The sequence below is a fragment of the Uranotaenia lowii genome, chromosome 2 (genome assembly GCF_029784155.1).
Source record: "Uranotaenia lowii strain MFRU-FL chromosome 2, ASM2978415v1, whole genome shotgun sequence".
NCBI lineage: Eukaryota > Metazoa > Arthropoda > Insecta > Diptera > Culicidae > Uranotaenia > Uranotaenia lowii.
Genome location: NC_073692.1, coordinates 62,805,783 through 62,829,617, shown reverse-complemented (window position 1 = coordinate 62,829,617; position 23,835 = coordinate 62,805,783). Strand labels below are relative to the sequence as shown.

At 41.8% G+C, this 23,835-nt stretch overlaps 3 protein-coding genes across 6 annotated transcripts in view; 2 read left to right on the top strand and 1 right to left on the bottom strand.

Moving 5' to 3' along the window:
* Window positions 1–1,247: 1,247 nt before the first annotated feature.
* On the top strand, window positions 1,248–1,885 carry LOC129748449 (U6 snRNA-associated Sm-like protein LSm7). Its single transcript, XM_055743080.1, has 2 exons — window positions 1,248–1,373; window positions 1,443–1,885. The coding sequence occupies exons 1-2, from the start codon at window positions 1,359–1,361 to the stop codon at window positions 1,818–1,820; spliced, it is 393 nt and encodes a 130-aa protein (XP_055599055.1). The 5' UTR covers window positions 1,248–1,358; the 3' UTR covers window positions 1,821–1,885.
* A 357-nt stretch (window positions 1,886–2,242) lies between these two features.
* Window positions 2,243–23,835, bottom strand: part of LOC129745755 (chitin deacetylase 1) — a 67,261-nt gene continuing 45,668 nt past the window's right edge. For all 4 annotated transcript variants that reach the window (XM_055739078.1, XM_055739081.1, XM_055739079.1 and 1 more), the window contains exons 3-6: window positions 19,608–19,680; window positions 19,318–19,490; window positions 18,263–19,257; window positions 2,243–2,923 (exon numbers count right to left, since the gene is read on the bottom strand). In XM_055739078.1, the coding sequence (XP_055595053.1) occupies window positions 2,645–2,923; window positions 18,263–19,257; window positions 19,318–19,490; window positions 19,608–19,680 (1,520 nt within the window). In that variant the 3' untranslated portion in view covers window positions 2,243–2,644. The remainder of the gene's footprint in view (window positions 2,924–18,262; window positions 19,258–19,317; window positions 19,491–19,607; window positions 19,681–23,835) is intronic.
* Window positions 9,477–10,803, top strand: LOC129745756 (uncharacterized). The gene is made up of 2 exons (XM_055739082.1): window positions 9,477–10,336; window positions 10,428–10,803. Exons 1-2 carry the CDS (start codon window positions 9,554–9,556, stop codon window positions 10,548–10,550), a joined length of 906 nt encoding a protein of 301 aa, XP_055595057.1. The 5' UTR covers window positions 9,477–9,553; the 3' UTR covers window positions 10,551–10,803.

The window sequence follows — 23,835 nt, the reverse complement described above, 5'->3', positions numbered from 1 at the left end:
AAGAAAGAAAAAAAAAATATGTATATAGGTATATATGTACAATAAAAAAGAATAATAAAAACTTATGTCTAGATGATAGTCATGGTTTAAAAGTAGCGAAACAGACGGAGGAAGAGAAAAAAAAAAAAATTGTTTTGGAAAAAATAAAACCAAAAAATAATTAAATGGGATACACCCTATACCAAACCGGCGATCCAGCAATGCGGTCGTTTGTGTTGACCTTGCTGTCTGTGAACAAAAGCAGCGTCTCTATTGTCCTTCTGCAGACGATGGTCTATCGGCTGAAATGCCACGCACTCAAAAAAGCACTTTTACGTGAACACTATATGTTACTCTGTAACAGATTACACGTAACAAACCGTCCTTCACGGTGCACAACACCGAATTTGTTGGGCAAATAAAATAGCCTTTCTCACACACTTTTTTTCCACGATTCACTTGCGAGAGAAAAAAAAACGTCCGTCAGTGGCGAGTGATACGATACGAATGTCAATGAGTTTTTAGAAATAGTAAATGCACTTGCTATTGCAGAAGGAATTTCGGAACCAGAACTATTTGCTTCTGCGGTCCATCTCTTCGAAGGTTCTGCTCTCAAAATGATTTGTCGATTTGATTAACAACAAAAGTCGAAATATATGCATAAACCTTTATTTAAAAAAAAATTATATGAATTTTTGGTTTTTGTTTTCGCCCGTCGGGTTTCGTCTCCCGGGCCAACACTTCGGTGGATGTTTTCTTTTGAACTTCGACTAAGTATCCTGAAATATGAAGAAAATTGAATTGTTATCTGAATCTGAAGAGAATTAAAATGAATATTTACCATGTAAATTTTCCTGTTTTTGTTGCATGAAAACAAACGAAGTCCGACCGCCTCGCACAAACTGATCAACATTTACTCAGTTGTCGCCTTCAAGCACTCGAGTTCTCTGAGTGCCGAATTTCCTGTCGTCTGAGTAATCTTTCCGCTGATTTTTGAGTTCATTAAGATCAGCCGTCGGCTGCTTCATACATGTGGCGACGTCTGAGTAAAAGGTAGCCGGGCTCTGAGTATTTCAAATTTAGCGAGATAAAAACGGGCTAATTATGTATATGTATATATATATGTATATATGTATATATTACGTAAGTAACATTTTTTTTGGTGGCTTTGTAGAAGGCGTACTCAAATTCAAGTTTATTTTTTTCATCCGATAAGCAGATGGGTTTTTAAAAACCAAAAAGCTCTTTTCCGCTATTCTTCGTGTGGGCGGCTCGATTTCAAACAAAAGATTGTTTTGTAAACAAAATAGAAACCGGTGCGAAACGTTTGTGTTTTGCGTAGCTTGAATCCGCATTTTTTTCAGATCATAAACAGGCCAATGGCGGATAAAAAAGTAAATCACTCAATTGTTTATATCTCTATTTAAAAAAACTAACAAAACCTCTGTTTTCTTAACGGCCAGTCTGGACCAGGAATCGGAGCCGGAGGTGGCGATCGTGGTGAACGATCCGGTGGAGGAGGTGGTGGTGGCGGCGGTGACAACAAGGAAAAACGCCGAAAGGAATCAATTTTGGACCTCAGCAAATACCTGGAGAAAACTATACGGGTCAAGTTTTCCGGTGGACGAGAGGCGGCTGGCATCCTGAAAGGGTACGATCCTCTGCTTAACCTGGTACTGGACAATACCGTTGAGTTTCAGCGGGATCCGGACGATTACAAACTCGCCGAAGATACCCGGCATCTGGGCCTGGTTGTGTGTCGGGGGACATCGGTTGTACTAATTTGTCCTCAAGAGGGCATGGAATCGATTCAAAATCCATTCATTACGCAGGAGGGTTAACTCGCGGTTTTTGGTTTGCATTTCCTTATTTCTAAGATAAAACAATAAAGCCTATGCTGAAATAATTTCGTCGATTAGTGATTCGAAATAAGGGTGAAATTATCGATTCAGATTTTAATAATGTAAGCGTTTTGAAAGAAGTTTTCATAGTTTAATTCCTTGCAACATCATTAAACATGTTTTCTCTACATAAAGTTAGTTCCAGAAAAGCTTGTTTTCAATTTGTAATTAACTTTAACAGACTGTTACAATCAACTTTAAGTTCATGTTTAGGAAAACTATGGATTTCGGATTTGGCATTTTAAAAACTGACATTACAAAATTAAAAAGCACCTTGAAATATTTTTTATGAGCTGATATTGTTTTTCAAATTTATTTTTGTTCAAAATGCCTTTTGAAATTTTCATGCCATCAAATTAATCTATTGTTTAATTTTGTGTAATTATCACCTTTTGCTATTCAAAATGTTGCCAAAAAAATCTATTTCGTTTGTACAATGGTTTTCACAATTTAAATGATCAATTTCTGTTGCAACAACTACATATGCTAAACTGATCAACTTCTGTATACGCATTCACAGCTTTCTGGGAGGTTCGAAAGATTTTTGGCACCTAAAAATACACATCTAATGAACAGAACTATTCATCTATTCTCCTAAAAAGTATTATAAATTAAATATTGCAACAAGTCATGTCAACAAATTAAGAAGCTTACACGCTATTTAAAACAAAAAAGACAGACAAATAACGAGACTTTTTCCTGTCCAGATTGCTCGCAAAAAAGCGAGAATAATTGGGTAGTATGAGGCACCCTCCCCATCGCTTCTAATCTAAGCCAAACTCGTTCCGGATCCAAGGATACTGTGCCGGACATTCGTTACAGGTGAACAGGTATCGGTCCTGCTGCAGTACCCGACTGTGCAGTTTGCAAGTGCGCGGCAAATTGCACGCCACCTCGTTTGGGTCCAGCTGTTTCGGTTTGCACTTCCAGGGGTCGAAATGAGCGAGCTGATTGAGCGGGGTCGGATTGCGGATCCACTCGATCGCCTGGTGGTTAGTGACGAAGTACACGTCCGGCTGTTTGTGCATGTCGTCCAGAAAGCGCTGAAATGAGGTTAAATTGGTCGTTAGTTAAATTGTTTTAAACGTTTGGCCACGTTGCATTTTATGGCACAATTCAAATTTCAAATAGTGTACTAAAATTTGAAAAATGGTGGGAAATTAGTACTAAACTATGTACTAAATCAAGTTATCAAGAGCTCAGGGCGACTACAGCTACAGGTGTGTCAAAATGACAAAACACGGAATCGACCATCTTGTGACAGATAACCGTAATGGTAGGCATGGTAGGCGAACAACTGGCTGTCAAAAAGTGCTGTCTCCACCCTCTACCACTGAGAAACTTTTGGTACCCCTTGCCCATAGTACATGGAAAATAACAGGTAGGCCATTGCGCTGAACCTCACTCGAAAGCTCCGTGTATGTACACAGCATGCTTGCATACTTCTTCTTCTTCTTCTTCTTCTTCTTCTTCTTCTTCTAACACCAACATGGCCAAAACTTGTATGCATCCTGGAAAATGAAAAACTTGCGTTTCACATTTTTCTTTTCAACATGGTATCTGATACATAGAACATGCATTGCAGATGTATGTACACAGCATGCTTGCATACCAACAAAAACAGTTATGAAAATATGGCAGTTTAATATGAAATATCAATCAAAATTATTAAATTCTCCGTCGATAGCCATTCGATTCTTTTGAAAAGGGCTTCAGATTTAAGATTGATTCTTCAGGCTCATTGGCAACTATTTTTTGCATTGGATTTTCGGATCTGAACCATAAATAATAAGCATTCAAAAGTAATTTTCATCGTCGTCTCTCTTTTTTTGAGAGCAAGCAATGTAATATTTTTTTTCTATCTATGTTAAACTATCTAAAATACTTCGTATTTCTGTGATGGAAAGTCAATTTGTTTGAATTTTTATCCAAATAACAAAAGAAAAAGGCCACACAAGACATAAATATCACCAAATTTTAGCTTTAAATCGAGAAAAAGCCCAATGCATATTTCAATTAGCGGTGTTGAAAAGCTAAATATTCTTTGTTGCATTAAAATGCATCAGTGCATATTTTTCTCATAATTTTATTTCTTGTCAATTTTAAGAAAAATGTGATTTTTTGAAAAATTCCATACATTTGCCAGTTGTTTTCCATAACTAACCGATAAAAACGTTGAAAGAGAGCGGAATGGCCTACCTTATATATTTCAAAGTATCATGCCCCTTGCCTACTTTTTCTCAAACTGCCTTCACACGTAGCTGTATAGTCCCCCTGCCCGAGCTGATTTGTATTGCGAAGAGCTGAAACACGAGGTTTGTTCGCGACATCAAAAAGAGTACATTAAAATTATTTATGCAGCAAGTCAGGAGAAACGATAAACAGTAGAACCCTGCTTATCCGAATTCTAGTGTTTCTGGGCTCCAGAAATATCCCAGCTATCAGGTTGACACGCAAGGTCCATATTTTAATCGAGCTTTGCGCCCGGATGGTATGCAACCGGATGTTCCATAGAAACCCGCGTGAGTGCGATGCGATGCGAACCGGCGAATGCGATTCAATGCGGCGAACCACATTTGATGAAAATGTATTTGAATCGCTTAAACCTGACATACTCAACGCGGCGAAGCAGATGTCAATTTGTTCCGCTGCTCGAGTTCGCATTGGCCGCGTTCGCCTATTCGCATCGCATCGCTCTCACTATGTCATCGGCCTAAGTGAAACGTCGGATTAAACGAAATACATTGACAAACCCTATCCTTTTGCTCTGGTATTGCAGGCGCATAGCTCGGTTTTTATATTGATTTTATTTCTCTATTTAATCGACATTTTTTCGCAAGTTTAGACTTTAAACTTGACAAAAATGTGGATTTAATAACTCAACAATATATCTAGAATGATTCGTCTAGTATTACTTGTGCAACACAGTCGTGTTTTGAAGCGCTCCATGAAAAAAAAAAATAAAACCTGCGTGTATCCTTCGGTCGTTAAATACGGGTTTTGAGTTCCGTGGGGCCGGCTACCCGGCTAGTTCCGGATTTTTGTGCCGTGTTCGGGTAGTGGAAATCGTTTTGACTTTCTTGGTGATAATTCCGAAACCATTTCCAACTCAATCGCTCAAGCTGAACGGTTGTGTTCTCCCAACGTTTCGATCGGAGTGTGTTTTATTATAACTCGCTGCTTTTGTGAAATCGGACAGTGCAGTTAGTCCGAACGTGGTGGTTTGTTTTTCTACCGACCAAATCGTTTGCCGAATTCCAGAGACACGAAATTGAAATTGGCGTGAGTTTTATCTGGCCATCATCATCGGTGCGAGTGTTGTCGCCATCGGGGAAGTGTTAATTGTTCCCCCGACAAACCCGAGTGTGGATAACGTGGGAGCTGTTACCGTTGGTTCCGGTGCTGTTTGCCGTGGGTAGCAGGATACAGGACGTCTCGGTGGATCGGTCGTTTGCGTTCAAGAGCGTCATCAGCAGCAAAGACTCAACTTGGTCGCCATCTTCTTCCAAGGACCACGTGGTTGCTGAACAAAAGAAGATACATGCAATTGAAAAGTGCAAGAACCTTTGTAAGTCTCTTTTTTCATTTTTTCACTATTCTCTCGTCTATTTATTTCCCTGTACATATTTTGAATTTTGGTTGCTTCGGTCATATTTTAAACACGGGCGACATTCGTGTTCCCGTGCAAAAATATGAACGAAGGCGGGGGGTTAAACTCGTCATCGGTGGACGAAAAGGAAGCCATGTACGAGAATGAAGAGCATTTGGAGGATTCAGACGATGCTGGTCCCTCAAGTGCTAATCATTCTCGTACGTCCAATAATTCTTCATCACCCACAGATGACAGTGTAGCTCCTCGACTCCGAACCTACACAGATGGTTCGTCTTTTTCTGGGCCATGGGTGGTTTTCATCCGGCCCAAAGCTAACGGCAAACAGCTAAACGTAGTGCAGATCACTAAAGATCTGGCGAGGTGGCCCTCCGTAACCTGCGTTACTAAGGTGCGACCAAACAAGTTGCGCGTTGTCGTGGACAATCATAAATCCGCTAATGAAATTGTTGCCAGCAAATTCATTAATTTAGAGTACCACGTCTACATTCCGTCTCGAAACGTAGAGATAGAGGGCGTGATCTCAGAAATGAGTCTGGAGGCTGGGTACGTTAAATCCCACGGCGTTGGTAAATTTAAGAGCCTTGATTCGACTTCGGTCGAAATCTTGGATTGCCGCCAACTCAATACTACCACCGTCGTAGAAGGAGTTAAAAAGTACTCGCCTTCAGCTTCATTTCGAGTGACCTTTGCGGGTACCGCCTTCCCTCACTACGTCTTGATTGACGGAGTTTTGAGGCTTCCTGTGCGGCTCTTCGTGCCTCGCCCGATGGAATGCAAAAATTGCATTAAATTGGGGCATACAGCTTCCCATTGTTGTAGCAAGAAGCGTTGCCCCAAATGCGGGGAGGTTCATGGGGATGGAGCATGCTCAGCAATAGAACAGAAATGTATCTATTGCGGGGGCTCACCTCATGACATCTCCTTGTGCGAGGCGTTTAAGAGCCGCTGGGATAGTCAAAGGCGCTCTTTGAAGGAACGGTCAAAACGTTCCTATGCCGCCATAGTAAAGGGCGCGGCGCCTCCGATCCAACCGCAGTCCAGTAACATTTTCACAGTGCTGCCAGTTGACAACGAGGACACAACAGATGAGGAGAACCCGTTTATTTTTGTAGCGAACTCGCGAAAACGTTCAAAACCAACTACTAAGACCCCTAAGATTCCGAATAAAATCCCGACAATCAGCCCTCCAATCAACATCACCAAAAAAGTGATTGCTACAGACAAGAAAAAACAAGTTCCTCCTGGATTCCGCGCGACCTTTTCTCCACAGAATAATTCAACAGCAGCTGGGACTTCAAAAGCTCCCGTTACTAATGCGGATTTGTCAGAATCAACTCATCAACCGGGACTTTTCAAGTTTTCTGACATACTTAATGGAATTTTCACGTTTTTTAACGTTTCTGAATCCATAAGAAGTATTGTTGGTGCAATGCTTCCTATGGTTAAGACATTTTTGAAGCAATTGATGCAAACTTGGCCCCTTCTTTCAGTGTTTATCTCTCTCGATGGCTAATTTACGCCGAGAGGTCGGAGATATCACTGTTTTACAGTGGAATTGTCGTAGTCTCGTCCCTAAACTGGACCCGTTCAAATTTTTACTTCATGAAACTAGTTGCGATATTTTTGCGTTGTCCGAAACTTGGCTTTCTTCACAATCTAACATCTCATTCCACGATTTTAATGTCATACGTCTAGACCGCGACGATTCTTATGGAGGGGTGCTTTTGGGGATCAATAAGCACCACTCCTTCTATAGAATCCACCTCCCTTTATCAGGAGGAATTGAAGCTGTTGCATGTCATACAACTATAAGAGGTAAGGACTTATGCGTTGTCAGTTTGTACTGGCCTCATAGAGTTGCAGTGGATCGACGTCACCTAGAGGACCTGTGCTCAGTGCTCCCTGAGCCAAGGTTGATCCTGGGTGACTTTAATTCGCATGGAACTGTCTGGGGAGAACAAATTGACGATAGTCGTTCTACTCTTATTTATGACATTTGCGACAGTTTCAATTTAACAATTTTGAACACGGGTGAAAAAACACGAGTACCTAAACCTCCTGCAAGACAAAGTGCAATTGACCTCTCACTCTGCTCAAACTCACTATCATTGGATTGCCAGTGGAAGGTAATCCCTGATCTCAATGGTAGTGATCACTTGCCAATCAAAATTACAATCGCCAATGGGGTTAGCTCTTCAAACACAATAAATATGACATATGACCTTACAAGACACATCGACTGGAAAAAATACTCGGACGAAATAACATCAGCAATCGGTTCTACGAATGTTTTACCTCCTGCAGAGGAGTACCACTTTCTTTCACGTTTAATACATGAAAGTGCACTTTGCGCTCAAACAAAACCCATCCCAGATTCATCAGTTCCCCGAAGGCCTCCAAACCCGTGGTGGGACCAGCAGTGTTCCAAGCTTTATAAGGACAAATCAAAAGCATTCAAAGATTTTCGGAAATATGGAACTCTCGCCCTTTTTGAAGTATATGTTTCCCTTGAAAATCAGTTTAAAAAATTGGTCAAGGGGAAGAAAAAGGCGTATTGGAGGAATTTTGTGGGTGGCTTATCAAGAGAAACATCCTTGAGTACCTTGTGGAGAGTGGCACGAAGCATGCGTAATAGATCATCTACGAATGAAAGTGAGGAATATTCACATAGATGGATATTTAACTTCGCACGGAAAGTCTGTCCAGATTCTACGCCTGTACAAAAAATAATCCGGGATGTGCTTCCTGAAAGGTGTGGTCTGGATTCCAGTTTTTCGATGGTCGAATTCTCACTTGCCCTCCTCTCTTGCAACAATTCAGCTCCGGGTATTGATAAAATTAGATTTAACTTGTTGAAAAACCTTCCGGACGCCGCCAAATTTCGCTTGTTAAATTTATTTAATCAATTCATGGAGCATAACATTGTTCCCCAAGAGTGGAGACAAGTGAGAGTTATCGCTATCCAAAAGCCCGGGAAACCAGCGTCCGATGCGAATTCGTACCGTCCAATAGCGATGTTGTCTTGTATACGTAAATTGATGGAGAAAATGATTTTGTTTCGTTTGGATAAATGGGTAGAAACAAATGGTCTCCTTTCAGATACTCAATTTGGGTTTCGAAGGGGCAAAGGAACAAACGATTGTCTTGCTTTGCTGTCTTCAGAGATACAAATGGCGTACGCAAAACGTGAGCAAATGGCTTCAGTGTTTCTAGACATAAAGGGAGCTTTTGATGCAGTCTCAATAGAGGTGTTGTCAGACAAGTTGCACTCCCGGGGTCTGCCTCCACTATTGAACAACATCTTATACAGCTTGCTTTGTGAGAAACATCTGAACTTTGCTCACGGAGATATTGCAATTAGAAGAACCTCCTACATGGGCCTCCCACAGGGTTCATGTTTAAGTCCACTTTTGTACAACTTTTACGTAAGTGACATCGATAGTTGTCTCTCTGAAGGCTGCACTCTAAGACAACTTGCAGATGACGGCGTGGTGTCTGTCACAGGATCTTCCGAGTCTCATCTGCACAGACCTTTACAAGATACTTTAGACAGATTGTCTTCCTGGGCGTTGGGGCTTGGGATTGAGTTTTCCCCTCAGAAAACGGAGATGGTTGTTTTCTCTAAGAAACATAGACCTGCTCAACCGAAGCTTCAACTCCTAGGCAGAACGATCACTCAATCGAGGTGTTTTAAGTATCTTGGGGTTTGGTTTGACTCCAAGTGTACCTGGAGAGCCCACATTGAGTATCTGAAAGGAAAATGCCAACAAAGAATAAATTTTCTCCGATCAATCACAGGCACCTGGTGGGGAGCCCACCCAGAAGATCTTTTAAAATTGTATCGAACAACCATTCTTTCAGTGATGGAATATGGTAGCTTCTGTTTCCAGTCAGCTGCCAAATCTCACCTCATCAAACTCGAGCGTATCCAATACCGTTGTCTCCGCATCGCAATGGGCTCTCAACGCACAACATGAGTCTTGAAGTTTTGGCAGGAATACTCCCTTTGAAAGATCGATACAATCTACTATCACTTCGGTTCCTCATCAGGTGTGAGGTCATGAACCCATTGGTGATCGTTAATTTTGAAAGGTTACTTGAGCAAAATTTTCGAACAAGATTTATGTCTGTATACTATGTCCTCATGTCAATGCAGGTAAACCCTTCTTCGTATTCTCCAACTCGTGTTTTCAGCCCACACTACGATAATTCTTCTGCCCAGTTTGATTTGTCTATGCAGCAGGAAATTCGTGGAATCCCGGATTCGCATCGCCCACTTCTGATTCCAAGAATTTTCGAAGCTAAATATAGACACGTCGATGCTGACAAAATGTACTTTACCGATGGGTCTCTAATTGAGGAATCAACGGGATTCGGAGTGTTCAACGAAACAACTAGCGCCTCTTATAACCTCCAGTCTCCATGCTCTGTGTATATAGCAGAGTTAGCAGCTATTCACTGGGCCTTGGACAGCATCGCCTCACGGCCTGTTGGGCACTACTACATTGTAACGGATAGTCTAAGCTCAGTTGACGCAATACGATCAATACGACCGGGAAAGCACTCGCCGTTCTTCCTAGAGAAGATACGGGATACTTTGAGTGCTTTAACAAGACGTCGCTTTCCCATTACCTTTGTTTGGGTTCCCTCTCATTGCTCGATAGTGGGCAATGAGAAGGCAGACTCTCTGGCAAAGGTGGGGGCGACGGAAGGCGACACGTATCCACGTGAAATCGTCTTCAACGAATTCTACTTCTTGGTACGAGGGAACTCTCTTGTCAACTGGCAGCGCAAATGGGACGAGGATGAGGATGGTCGGTGGCTCCACTCGATTATCCCAAAGGTAAGCCTTAAACCATGGTTCAATAGATTGAACTTGAGTCGGGATTTTATTCGTATATTTTCCCGTCTCATGTCCAATCATTGTTCCTTAGACGCGGTACTCTATCGTTTTGACATTGCTGGCAGCAATTTGTGTAGTTGCGGCCAAGGTTACCATGACATCGAGCATATTGTTTGGTCGTGTGAGGTCCATCTTGTCGCCAGAACGAATTTAATAGACTCCCTTAGGGCCCGAGGAAAACCACCTAATGTTCCAGTTAGAGATGTACTAGCTGTGCTAGATTTGGACTACATGTTCGAAATCTACCTTTTTCTAAAAGCTATCGATCTTCGTCTATAATTTCTTTTTTATTTTCATATTTCCCTTTCTATCTTCCTTTCTCCTCTCACAAAGTGTTAAGTTAAGAAAACAATTGTAAACAACAAAATCGATTTTGGCTCCTTAAAGCCTAAAGGTATGAGCCGTTTCAAATAAAGAATTGTTAAAAAAAAAAAAAAAAAAAATTCCGAAACGTTAAAGTCACTAAGTTGCTGATCGTTCCGAAGACCTGGGTTGAGGCGAGTGCTGTACGGTAATCACCATCATCAGTTCTATCGAGTGCGTGCTAAGAACAAAAGCGCTCACACGTTCATCATTGTTACCCAGCTATGGAGAGGAAGAGGCCAGTGCTGTTGTGTGGTTTTCTGCTGTCGGGAACAAAGAAAAACGACAGTGCGTTGGAATCGCTACGGACCACACAGTGGGTTGAAATTGGTTTTTTAAAGAATAAAATCAAGAATTATTGTACATTTTCATTTCGTTTTTTTCCATTTTTCTACTAATAATTTTTATATTCTTTCTCTATCTATCTTGTTTAAATCCTATTTTTGTTGTTATTTATATTTGGCAGTTTTTTTAAATTTTGAACTATTGTTGAACTGGCATCCCTTCTTGTCAACAACTACCAACTTAACAACAACGAAACTCCATCATTAAAGTTTTTCCGCTCACGTGAACAATACTCGTGTTTTTTATCGTTCAATAAAAGTTAACTTAAACCCGGAAGTTTTGCGTTCTTTTATTCTTATATCAGCCCAAGAGGTTATGGGCCCAGCATAGCGATAGTGCGGGTTGATCAATTTCGCGGAAAATTCGAACAAGTGTCGTGATTTGATTTTTTCTTGTAACGGACAAGTTTGCAAGCTGTTGGGAGATTTGTTGATTAATCTCTGCTTGTGTTTGAAAAAGCAAATGGCCGACATGAATTTCTCGTTGGAAAAGTTGAACAATTTCAACTACGAGGTGTGGAAGTTCCGCATAGAACTTCTGATGATTGATAAAGGGCTGAATAGTGTAGTGTTTGAGGAAAGGCCAAAACAGCCGACAGCTGAGTGGCTTTCTCAAGATGGAAAGGCTAGAGCATTGATTGGATTATCTATCGAGGATAATCAAACATGCTATGTTCTTCACACCACATCTGCTCGTGATATGTGGTTGGCGTTGCAGCATCAACATGCTCGTTCTAGCCTTGGAACGAAGATTCATATTCTCCGTAAGCTCCTGCGGATGCATCTACCGGAATCAGGAAACATGGGTGATCATTTGGCAGAAATCACTATGTTGGTGAATCGTCTACGATCCATTGGTGATGCCTTGCAGGAATACTGGGTGGTTGCCATTATTTTGTCTAGTTTGGATGAATCTTATGATGGCCTAGTAACGGCTTTGGAAAGTCGTCCGGAAGAAGATTTGAGTTTGGAGTTTATCAAATCCAAATTGATGGATGAATGGCGAAAACGCGTCGAGAAGTCCAGCAGTGCGTTGGCTGGTGAAAAGGCGTTTAGAATTGGAAGTAGTGGATACAATAACAAAGAAAGTGATAGATTGAAAAAGAAAGAAATAGTGTGTCATAAATGTGGACAAATTGGGCATATTCGGCGATATTGTCCCCAGTTGGAAGGAGAAAGAAAAGTGAGAGAAAAATGTGAGTGCAAACACAATGCTAATTTAGCAGTGTTAAATGATGCTGAGGAGGTGTGTCTGTATGCGGGAAAAGAAGAAGACACTTGTACAGCAGTATGGTTTTTGGATTCGGGAGCGACTTCGCATATGACTTGTGACTCATCGCTCCTCAGTGGTGTGGAAGTTACAACAACAACGATAGGATTGGCAGACGGCAAAAGGATTACTGCGACAGGAGTAGGATTTAGCAAGTTTCGTTCGGCGAATGGCGTGGGGAATGCGGTAACCGTAAGTCTGAAACAAGTGCTCCATGTCCCTGCCTTGGCAGCAAACCTGTTATCGGTGAGTAGAATCTGTGATGATGGATTTACTGTTTTGTTCGATAAGGCCGGCTGTAAAATTTCCAAAGATGAAAAAGTCGTAATCACCGGTCAGCGATTTGGAAATCTCTATAGTTTATCTCCTGATCCTGTTCAGAGTTCTCTGTTAACCATGGGAGGCCATGATTCAGGTTGTATCCATCTATGGCATCGTCGTTTGGGTCATCGCGATCCACAAGCCGTGATGAAAATTGTGAAACATAATTTGGGAACCGGCCTGAGTCTGCAAGAATGTAACCGCAATTCTATCTGTGGAGTGTGCTGCGAGGGAAAGATGACCAGGTCCCCATTTCCTAAGGTTTCTGATTCTAAGTCTACAGCGGTAGGTGACCTGATCCATTCAGACCTGTGTGGACCCATGGAGGTTGCCACTCCAAGAGGAAACCGATATTTCATGATTATGGTAGACGATTATAGCCGGTATTGCGTTTTATATTTGTTGAAGAAAAAGTCTGAGGCCGTATACAAAATCATCGAATATTGCCGTTTGATTCAAAATCAATTCGGAATATTTCCGAGAATTTTACGCTCTGATGGTGGAGGCGAGTACTGTAACGAAAAATTGAAAACGTTCCTAGCCGAAAATGGTATCCTTCACCAGACGTCAGCTCCATACAGTCCACAGCAAAACGGAACAGCAGAGCGCAAGAATCGAACCTTGGGAAAAATGATGCGATGTTTGCTTTCTGATGCACAGCTTGATAAACGATTCTGGGGAGAGGCAGTGTCGACTGCAAATTTCCTGCAAAATATGTTACCGTCTTCTTCTATCGAAACTACTCCCTATGAACTGTGGTTCCGCAAGAAACCGAATTATTCCAATTTACGTGTATTTGGTTCTGAGGCTTACGTGAAAGTTCCTGATGAAAAACGACGAAAGCTGTGCAGCAAAGCTAAAAGACTTGTATTTGTGGGATACAGCGAAGGTAGAGATGCTTGTCGTTTTGTGGATCCGTCTACCAATCTGATAACTATTAGTCGAGATCTTAAAATTCTTGAGTTGCCATGCGATTTTAAATCAGAACCCAGAGAATTCGATACCGATAACTACGAAAATAATGTAGTTGAAACACCAGCTAGCGAATCTAACATCATGGAAGAAGTGCCGTCTGAAGTTTCCTAGATGATGCAAGAATTGATAGCATTTCAGATGTAAGTTCGGAATTCGCTGGGTTTCCCGAGGAAGAATACTGTCGTCGTTCTAAACGTGTTACCAAAGGCATTCCCCCGTCAAGATACATGGATCAAGTTAATATTGCCCGCACTGATGTTGTGGAACCACAAACTTACTTGGAAGCTGTCAGTGGACCACATCAGGCTGATTGGATAGTTGCCATGGAGGAGGAGCTGAAGTCCCATAGCTCGAATGGGACATGGGAGCTGACCGAAATTTCTGCAGGACGAAAACCAGTCGGATGCAAATGGATTTATAAGGTGAAGCGTGATGCAGCTGGTGAGATAATCAAATACAAGGCGCGGCTTGTTGCTCAAGGTTTCTCACAACAGTTTGGAGAAGATTATGATGAAATATTCGCCCCTGTGACCAAACAGACGACTCTGCGTACTTTTTTGGCAGTTGCCTCCCGTCAAAAGTTGCATTTGAGACATTTGGATGTACGAACTGCTTACTTGTATGGCGAATTATCCGAAGAACTGTACATGAAACAGCCACCTGGTTTCATAAAGAAAGGAGAAGAAGGACTAGTATGCAAATTACGACGTAGTATCTATGGGCTGAAACAGTCGGCAAGATGCTGGAACCAAAAATTGCATCAGGAAATGGACGGAATAAGCGTATATCTACTTGTTTATGTAGACGACATATTGTTGGGCTGCAAGGAACCTATAGAGTTAGATCGGATAACTAAAATGTTCCAGGATACTTTTGAAATCACAGTCTTCGGAGAACCAAGTTACTTTCTCGGTCTGGAAATATGCAAGCAGGATGGCAACTACAGTTTGTCACTCGAGGGCTACATCGAGAAAGTTGCAACACGTTTCGGTTTGCAAGACGCGAAGGGAGTCAAGACCCCAATGGAAGTTGGATTTACGTTTACGAAGAATAAAGATGAGCCGTTTGTAGACAGCACAGCTTACCGCAGCTTGGTTGGTGTGTTACTTTATATTGCTGTATGTGCTCGTCCCGATGTGGCAGTCAGTGCCTCTATTCTTGGCCGAAAAGTAAGCGCCCCAATGTCAGTTGATTGGATTGCAGCCAAAAGAGTATTACGTTTCCTGAAAAGTTCCAAGTCAGCCAAGCTCCGATTTAACGGTGACATGATGGAGCTTGTTGGCTATTCCGATGCAGATTGGGCTGGAGACTCGGAAACCAGACGTTCAACAACAGGATATGTTTTCATGTATGGTGGTGCGGCAATATCCTGGTGCAGTCGTCTTCAACGTTGTGTTACACTGTCATCAATGGAGTCGGAATACATCGCACTTGGAGAGGCCTGTCAGGAGATTGTGTGGCTTCGAAGACTGTTGGCTGATTTTGAACAACGCGTCGCTCTAAGCATATTGAAACGAAAGAGTGCTACGTAAGGGAGTTGTGTGAAAAACGTGTTATACAGTTATCGTATTGTTCTACTGAACATATGGTAGCTGACATCCTAACAAAGCCCCTTGGAACAACGAAATTCAATAAATTTTCAAGTGAGATGGGACTGTCAGTGTTGCCATAAGGAATGAGGAGGAGTGTTGAACTGGCATCCCTTCTTGTCAACAACTACCAACTTAACAACAACGAAACTCCATCATTAAAGCTTTTCCGCTCACGTGAACAATACTCGTGTTTTTTATCGTTCAATAAAAGTTAACTTAAACCCGGAAGTTTTGCGTTCTTTTATTCTTATATCAGCCCAAGAACTATGACTGGAGATGGGGAACCCCCCCTACCGGAAGCGATGAATGCTGAAGAAGAAGAACCAGAAAACAGTCAGTTAAAACAATGAAAAATACTACTTAATGGATTTTGGGACTCCTGAGAATTCGGTAAAAATAATAACCGAGCACCCCCATTTCCTGTTAAAACCGGCTCGAAGGACCAACATGTGCCTGATTGGCAAAATATCGACCATAACCGGACCTTTGCGCTAATTATCGAACATTTTTAAATCAATTGGGGTAAGGAAGCAATATTTTAAGATTTACCTGACAACACTCGTCAGATTGGTACCAAAAAATGTTTCAAAGTGACAGTGCTTATCCCGAAATCCATCTTTTTTCTGAGAACTCTATTGTACATTTGTGTTCAACATTGTGTGGGTTATACAGAACACTACTAATACCCTGTGCATATATGAGCACCCTTTCCTCTAACTCGCTATTCGTGGTTATGCATCACTATTACAACAGACCTCATTTGTGGCCACCCGGTCAGCAGTCAGCTGAATATCACCTTGGCATTATGTGGTTTCCACAATGGCGATCCTTCCAGGAGCCAAATTTTTGGGCCAACTATTGAGTTTAAAAAAATTGTTTGTAATCAATGATTATCCAAATTCAATCCTTATGCATAATTTAATGTTACAAAATTGTATACGAAGCGAAACTATTTGGTTGCATGTAAAGCGAACTCAAATACTTGCGCATGAAGCGAGCCTTATTGGCTGCGCATGTAGCGAGTATAAGTAGCTGCGCGTTTAGCGAACCTCATTGGTTGCGCATGGAGCGAGCCTAATTGGCTGCGCATGAAGCGAGCCTGAATGGCTGCGTTCTAAGCGAGTCTGAATGGCTGCGCATGGAGCGAGCCTTAATGGCTGCGCATGTAGCGAGCATAAGTAGCTGCGCGTTTAGCGAACCTCAGTGGTTGCGCATGAAGCGAGCCTGAATGGCTGCGTTCTAAGCAAGTCTGAATGGTTGCGCATGTAGCGAGCTTGAGTAGCTGCGCGTTAAGCGAACTCGAGTGGTTGCGCAATGAGCGAGCACAAGTAGCTGCGCGTTGAGCGAAAACCTCATTGGTTGCGCATAAAGCGAGCCAGAATAGCTGCGCATGTAGCGAGCTTGACCAGCAGACTAGCTTGACTAGCATGAAGCGAACCCGAGTTGTTTCGCATTAAGTGAGCTTGAGTAGCCGTGCGTTAAGCGAACCCCAGCGGCTGCGCTGCGCATGAAGCAAGCCTGAATGGCTGCGCATGTGGCGAGCTGCAGTAGTTGCGCGTTGAGCAAACCCAAGTTGTTGGGCATTTAGCACGCTTGAATGGTTTATCAAGCCCGAGCGGTTGTGCATTGACCGAGCCTGAGAGGTCGTGGAGTGCCGAGAGTGTTTGTGCGTTAAGTGATCAGTGGCGATTTAGCTTAAATTGATAAGCGCGTTGAAGTGGCTGTGCAACAAATGAGCGAAGTAGAGATAGAGATGCTGCGTAGCAAGCTAGCTTGAATGACTGCGCTAGACCGAAATTGAGCTACGTGATGCTGCGTTTTTGCACAATAAGCGAGTCTTGAAAAAAGGAAGTGACACGAATCTGAACGTCAAAATCTGCAATATAAAAGAACTGCAACTGGTTGTTCAACATGCTAATACCAAATACTCGGTTGAATGTGGCCGAAACTGAACAAACATCCGTTGGTTAATAATTGAGTAATTTATAATAAAGGTTTCATGCCGAGCATGATAGGATACTTTGTTCGGCCCATTCAAACTTAAACGTGCATGGTTTGTGATGGTCGCTCGATCATTTGTCCTATGTGTTCCTCAAAGTAATGATCTTCCGAAGACGAAATAGGTTGTTCGTTAAATGAAGCTATCGTCAATGTTGCCAGCGTCGAGCTCATGCCGGCAAGAAAGCGCTATGCAGAAATGCCAGAATCCAGAATGAAAGTTCACGACTGTGGATCGTTAGCTGGCACTGTTCTATTCCAGTTGTTCCGACTAAGGACTGCGTTATTTAAGTAATTCCTGAAGCCCATTGACGATCCATTCGATAATTCACATTGATTATAGCAGCACATCATGATCACCATGGCAAGCAATCATGGTTTGTTATTCCCTTTGCTCCGTAGGGTAAAGGAGAAACAACCAGTGCAGTGGTCGAAGCTTGGATGGACACCTTCGACATTGGTGAACTTCTCCTTGTATTGCAACCACCACTACAACAACCCAAAGGTACTGTTTTTTCAGTTTTATTTTTGTTTTTGGGAGAGGAAGGTGAATGTGTGGGTTATACAGAACACTACTAATACCCTGTGCATATATGAGCACCCTTTCCTCTAACTCGCTATTCGTGGTTATGCATCACTATTACAACAGACCTCATTTGTGGCCACCCGGTCAGCAGTCAGCTGAATATCACCTTGGCATTATGTGGTTTCCACAAACATAACGTCTGTTCAATGAAGTCTAGTCGAAACGGGTCGAAACAAGTAGAAATGGATTTACAGTTTATCACCTGTCTCTTTCCAATTGACTTCGACCGATTTCTACCAGGTCGAAACGAATCCTGCTGCCGAGCTGGATTGGTTTCGAATAGTTTCTACATGCTCCATTGAACAACGACCTGACAAGTTTCGACCAAAACTTTGGCTCGTGGAACATCTGCCAGTTTACAGAAAATAGTTGAAAACGAATTTTACCAACCGTTGAACGAAGCTATAATTCACTTACCAAAAATGCTTCTAAGTACTCCTGCTTCCGGAACCAGGTCGAGTGGAAATACAAACCCAAGGGCGCCCGATTCGTGTGGTAATGCCTTTTGAAGTTGTGCACAAACATTCGGTACACATCTTCGCCGCTCATGTTCGGCGGACAGGTATCTACCATCCCGCAGGTGTACTCTCCGGCCTCCAGCTGGTTCATGACCATTTCCCAAATTCCCGGATAACTTCGCGAAGGGCAGAACTGATTGTTACCGTTGCAGGCGTGAGGCATTTTGTAATCCAAGGTGTACGGCCAGAGGGGTGGGTTCGAGAATGGTGCCACCATCGACGAGTCGTACACGAATCCGAACTCCTTCATCATCAGGAACTGCCGATTCCAGCCAACCCTCAGGAACGGTACCCGCATTCCTCGGAGTTCTTCCATTCGGACGTTGGAAAATTTGTTAATAATGTTCGCTTGACCAACCATTTCATCGAACCAATCCTCGATTGTGGCATTTCGGGACCACCATTCCTCGGGACCTCGGTGGGTTATCGAGTGTATCGCTATCTCGTGGCCATCGTTCCACATTTTCTGAACTTGTTGATAGTTGGTGTACTGATGCGAGATAAAGAACGTTGCCTTAATCGGGCAGCCATTGGGATTTTTCCGGTTCGACAAGAAGATTTTCTGGGTATACAGTTCCCAATTCTCGAAATTAATGGCGTCGTCAAAAGTGAGCACTATCATTTGAGGGGTTTGCGCACGGTCCATCCTTGCCGGTATAATCGTTCCATCCTTTGAACAGAAACAATCCGGCAGCTCACATACCGACAAGTCACAGGGATCCGCAGCATTAGGATCGTTCTCGACATCGCACCACCCTTCATCGGATCCATCCGGACAATCGATGGACCCATCACAGAAGTATTCATTCGGCAGACAAGTGCCATCACCACAGCCTAGCTGAGAACGTTCCTCACACTCGGCGGCACTTAACAGCGGCTTTGGAACCCGAGCCTCTATGAATAAAAAAAAAAATTTAAAAATAATTCTTGAATTTAAAATTTTCATATACCTACCTGCCGTTACTTCGCAATTCTCGACATTCTGCTTGAAGTCGCAGATTTGGCGGGTCACGTCGAAGAGCAGCCCGACCGAACATTTGAACTCGAACACTTCACCATCCAGGCAGAGATAGTACTTGGCACATTCGGTGTTGGTCCACATTTTCTGGACTGGACGGTCGGGATTCCTAAGAACAGAAACTTATCATTAGATTTCATGGCTCAAAAGTCTGAGCAAAAGCCTTGTTGGCATTGTTTAAACATAAATAAAAATTCCATTAGAAGAGACTCCAACGCTAACCCACCTATAAAACCTCCCATCTTCTAAGCAGGGCACTGTATTTTTTAAACTGCGTTTCACAAGGTTTCCGCCATTCACTGAAAAGAAAAGATATTTTAGAATATTAGTTGATGTGAAAAAAAAATCTTACACCTAACGTTACAACCATCATGGATTTTTCATTTGAATTTCTGATGAACTGCTATATGTAAAAGGTAACCATACATTTTGCTGAACACATTTTCAAAGTACTAGGGCTTGTGATATAGCTCAGTTGGCAAGTCTGTTGTCTCCTGAGCAGAGATGTTAAAATCGCGAGTCTACATACTCGCACTTTACCCTTCTTTGCAGAACGATTTTATTTCGTTAAACTCAATCTGCAATGATGCTATCTAAAGTTCAACTCGGAAAGCATCAGGAAGTAAGCTTCGGGTAAACTCGGCAGGAGTAAACAGCAATCGGGGGAAACATCAGCGAAGCAAACGAACAGTTCTGCGAATTAAAAAAAAATCGTTTTCGTTCGGCAGCCGAACACATCAATCGGACAACGCATGGGGGCGTGGCTTAAATTGATAGATACAAGGGAACGGGAAACGAGCGAGAGAAGGGTGCGAGGAATGTTAACTCGGTCCGTCGGGCAACGATCGCTCGTGAGCATTCGTGTACGGTAAGCTTCGTTCTGTTGTTTCGTTGGTGTGATTTTATTCCTGCGAGGCATTGAAAACATCAATTCGGAACTGTTCTCTTCGTTTTGTGTGCAATCGCGTCATGATTGGAACGAAGATAAAATCAATCTGCACACAACAAGTTAAACTCGGAAAAAATCAGCCGAATGATTCTTTCCGAAGCGAGTCTACACACCGCTGCTCCTGAGCCGATGTCCGCGAGTTCGAGCCCAACAGTAAATATCGAACACAGTTGTACCGGATAAGTTTTTCAATAGCGATCCGCCAACTGCAACGTTGACAAAGTCGCGAATACCATAAAGATGGTAAAACGACTATAATCGAAACAAAAAAAAATTTTTTTTTCAAAGTACTAACAACTAATTACATAGTTCAGCAAACATGATGCAGGTTTTCGGGAAAAACGTTGGAATTTCACTGCTTCATTATGAGAAACAGGGAATTTCAGCACATCACCCAGAAAAGTTTTGGGATTTTACAAATATAAAATTGGTTTTCGCTAAATCTTTATGATTTAGTCACAGCTGACTCAATGCTTTGCTAACCCATCCATTAAAAAAAATATGTTTTTTTGGGATCTCCCCCCCTTCTTCCCCTTCATTTTTTCCGAAAATCCAGAAGGGGGAAATAAATAAAGTTGAAGGTGCTTTATTGGAAAATTTGATACAATTTTTTTTTTAAATTCAAACAGTTGAAAGAGCGGAAGTAAAATTGTAGAGGATGGGAATTGTATCACCTTTTTTTAAGGAATTTTTTTTAACATTTTCGTTCTAAACTAATAAGAATTTTTTATTTTGTGCAATGTAGATTGTATACAAGTTTGTTGCATGTAAGCTTTATGTACCCCCCCCCCCCCCCCCTTTGCCACAACACCAAGTGACAAAAGAAGGATTTCAAATTTGTTCCGGCCTAAATAATCAAACTTTTTTTAATACCCTTTTTTAAAGCTGCTGGAGTCCGATAGCGATTTTTCCACTTAACCAAAAGTATGCCAAACTTCGAGAAAAACACTTACAGATTCCTATACAGGAGTTCCTTCTCAGCCTCGAACGAGACCGATCGCCTTTTTTTGTGTTCGGTCCTCGCTAGACAAAGGCTATTGTTTTCTGAACTGAAAAGTTGTAAAGTGATAGAGGCGCGATGAGTCCATCGCCGGGTGTACCCCCGGATAGGACAATACCGACATGGATGGATCCACAGAACCTGCATGGACGATTGTACTATTTGACACTGAAAGCAGCAGATGGGCATAAACTTCCTCAAAATCGATTTTTGATTGGGAGATCCGTCGAACAGAAAGCGGGAGGAAAAATTGATGGCGCGTTCTTCGAGAAGAAACACGAATGGTACGTTCTAAAGTGTAGAAGTAAAGATCAAGTCAGGGAACTTGCAAAGCTAACTTGTCTGACCGATGGTACACCTATTGTTATCGGACGCCATCCAAGTCTTAATATACGAAAGTGTGTCGTTACTTGCCACGAAGCCGAAGGGATGGAAGAAAAAGAGTTATTGGATGAATTGTCTCCGCAAAAAGTAATAGATGTGCGAAGAATTACCAAGAAAACTCCCGCTGGTATTGTTGGTACATCCACGCTGATACTTACTATCAGCAGTACCGTAATACCGGAGTTTATCCACTTTGGATTTCTTCGAGTGCGAGCTCGCCTTTATTATCCGCTGCCGCTACTGTGTAGGAATTGCTTGAAATATGGACATACGAAGAAGAAATGTACCAGCCCCCTTTCGTGCAGTAAGTGCAACTCAATAGAACATAACAGTGAGAACTGCAAAAATCACCCGTACTGTGGAAACTGCGAAATGGAAGGACACTCACCCATCAATCGATCATGCCCAACCTGGTTAACTGAAACAGCAGCAATCAAAATAAGCACCGAGCAATACATCCCGATTGCAGTCGCCCGAAAAATGATCAAGCCAACCAACAGTAAACAACCAACATTCGCCAACGTAGTGAAAACGACGGACGAGCACCAACCGAAAACAATAGACAATGCAAAAGCCGAGCCGAAAACGAACGACGACAAAAAACAACAGCAGCCAACTCAACAGAAGCGAACAAATCAACAAACTGCAAACCTCAAACCCAGTGATGCCACATTTTTATCGGTATTTTGCAACCCAAAAAAATCTTTTATCGGTATGGAAATCCAAAAAATCGGTATGAATATCGGTATTTGAGGCGGATATTCAAAAATGCTTACATTTCCAACTTCCTAACCTTTTTTTTCTTTAACTGGAAGCTTGTAATAAAAGCAAGTTTAAGAACTCTAGGAATGTTCATTTTTAGTTTTAAACTAACTGACTAAGTGTGTTTTAGCATATATTATTCCATTTTTTCCGTAACTTGGTTCTAGGTACATAAAAAAAGACGGTTTTGAAATTTTAACAGAACTTTATGTTTGTTACGACTTACACATTTTTTTTTTATTTTAACCTATCTGCTTTTGCTGACGAAAAGCAAAAATCACAAATGTAAAGCAGCAGAGATTCCGAATTTAGTATTTCTTTCCAGTACTCATAATTTAATCTAAATTTAGTTTAAAAGTTACCTTTGGCCAAGAAAAATAAGGGCATGGCGAGCACCTTCAGGTTACACGTGGCAAAGATACCGTCACTTCAAGATAAAGAAGTGGGCTTTGCCGCGAACATTAATTCTTCTATACGGACTTTCGATGTTCGCAACGCCACCTTAAGAGTTGGGGCAACAAGATTCATGCATCTAGCCATGGTAACCAATGTGTGTCTTGGTAAAATAAATATGCTTTAAAAGTATATCTGTTGGAAGTGAGTACTTCAGAGCCATCTATAATGCTTTAAATGGTGAAAATATATTTTGGTTGACCTTTTGGACGAATTATTAATCATATATTGCCATTCGGAAAAAAATTGATTTGAATTGGAATTAAACCGAAACTCTGCTTTTCTAATTTTACTCTGTTCGAGAAGAAAATCATCTATTGAATGCTCAATTGGGAATCTTTTTGTTCATAAAAACAAGTATGTTGAAATTGATACCAACAGTGCGAATACGAACAACGGTTGCTTTGATAATTTTGTATGTTATTTGACGTTGAAGTTGTTGAATACTCAAACCATTGACTCCCATGGAGGGTGTACAAGCTATTTTAGTCGCCTGTTATGATACCCCTTCTCAGAAGAGAGCAGCACTGAGAATATAGTATAGAGTATAGAAAGAATTTTCGATAAGTTACATGGGTCTGACGTGGTTTAGGCATTGAATTAAGTAAAAACTAGATACTTTAATTGTGTTACCACAGGAGGCATCGACTTATGCTACCGTGGATACCAAATCAACAAGTGAAAATTGGTCATACTTCGTCGACCCACGTGCTATCAACACGTTACTGAACTGTTCTCTCCAAAGTAATAAATAAGTAATTAGTTATCTACAAATCCAAGTATTGTCTCAATTAATAAAGAAATACTTCAAATTGATGTTTAGCTATTTGATAAATTCGAACCAGGTCAACCTAAAGGATATTTTAATTTAGTAAGCACTTACAAATCCAATGGTTTTTTTGACGT

What these genes read in the sequence shown, in the direction of transcription:
- LOC129745756 (XM_055739082.1), top strand. Translation starts at nt 9,554, where the DNA reads ATGAACCCATTGGTGATCGTTAATTTTGAAAGGTTACTTGAGCAAAAT. An exon ending in TCCACTCGATTATCCCAAAG is followed by an intron (nt 10,337 to 10,427) that starts GTAAGCCTTAAA and finishes ATTGTTCCTTAG; the next exon opens with ACGCGGTACTCTATCGTTTT.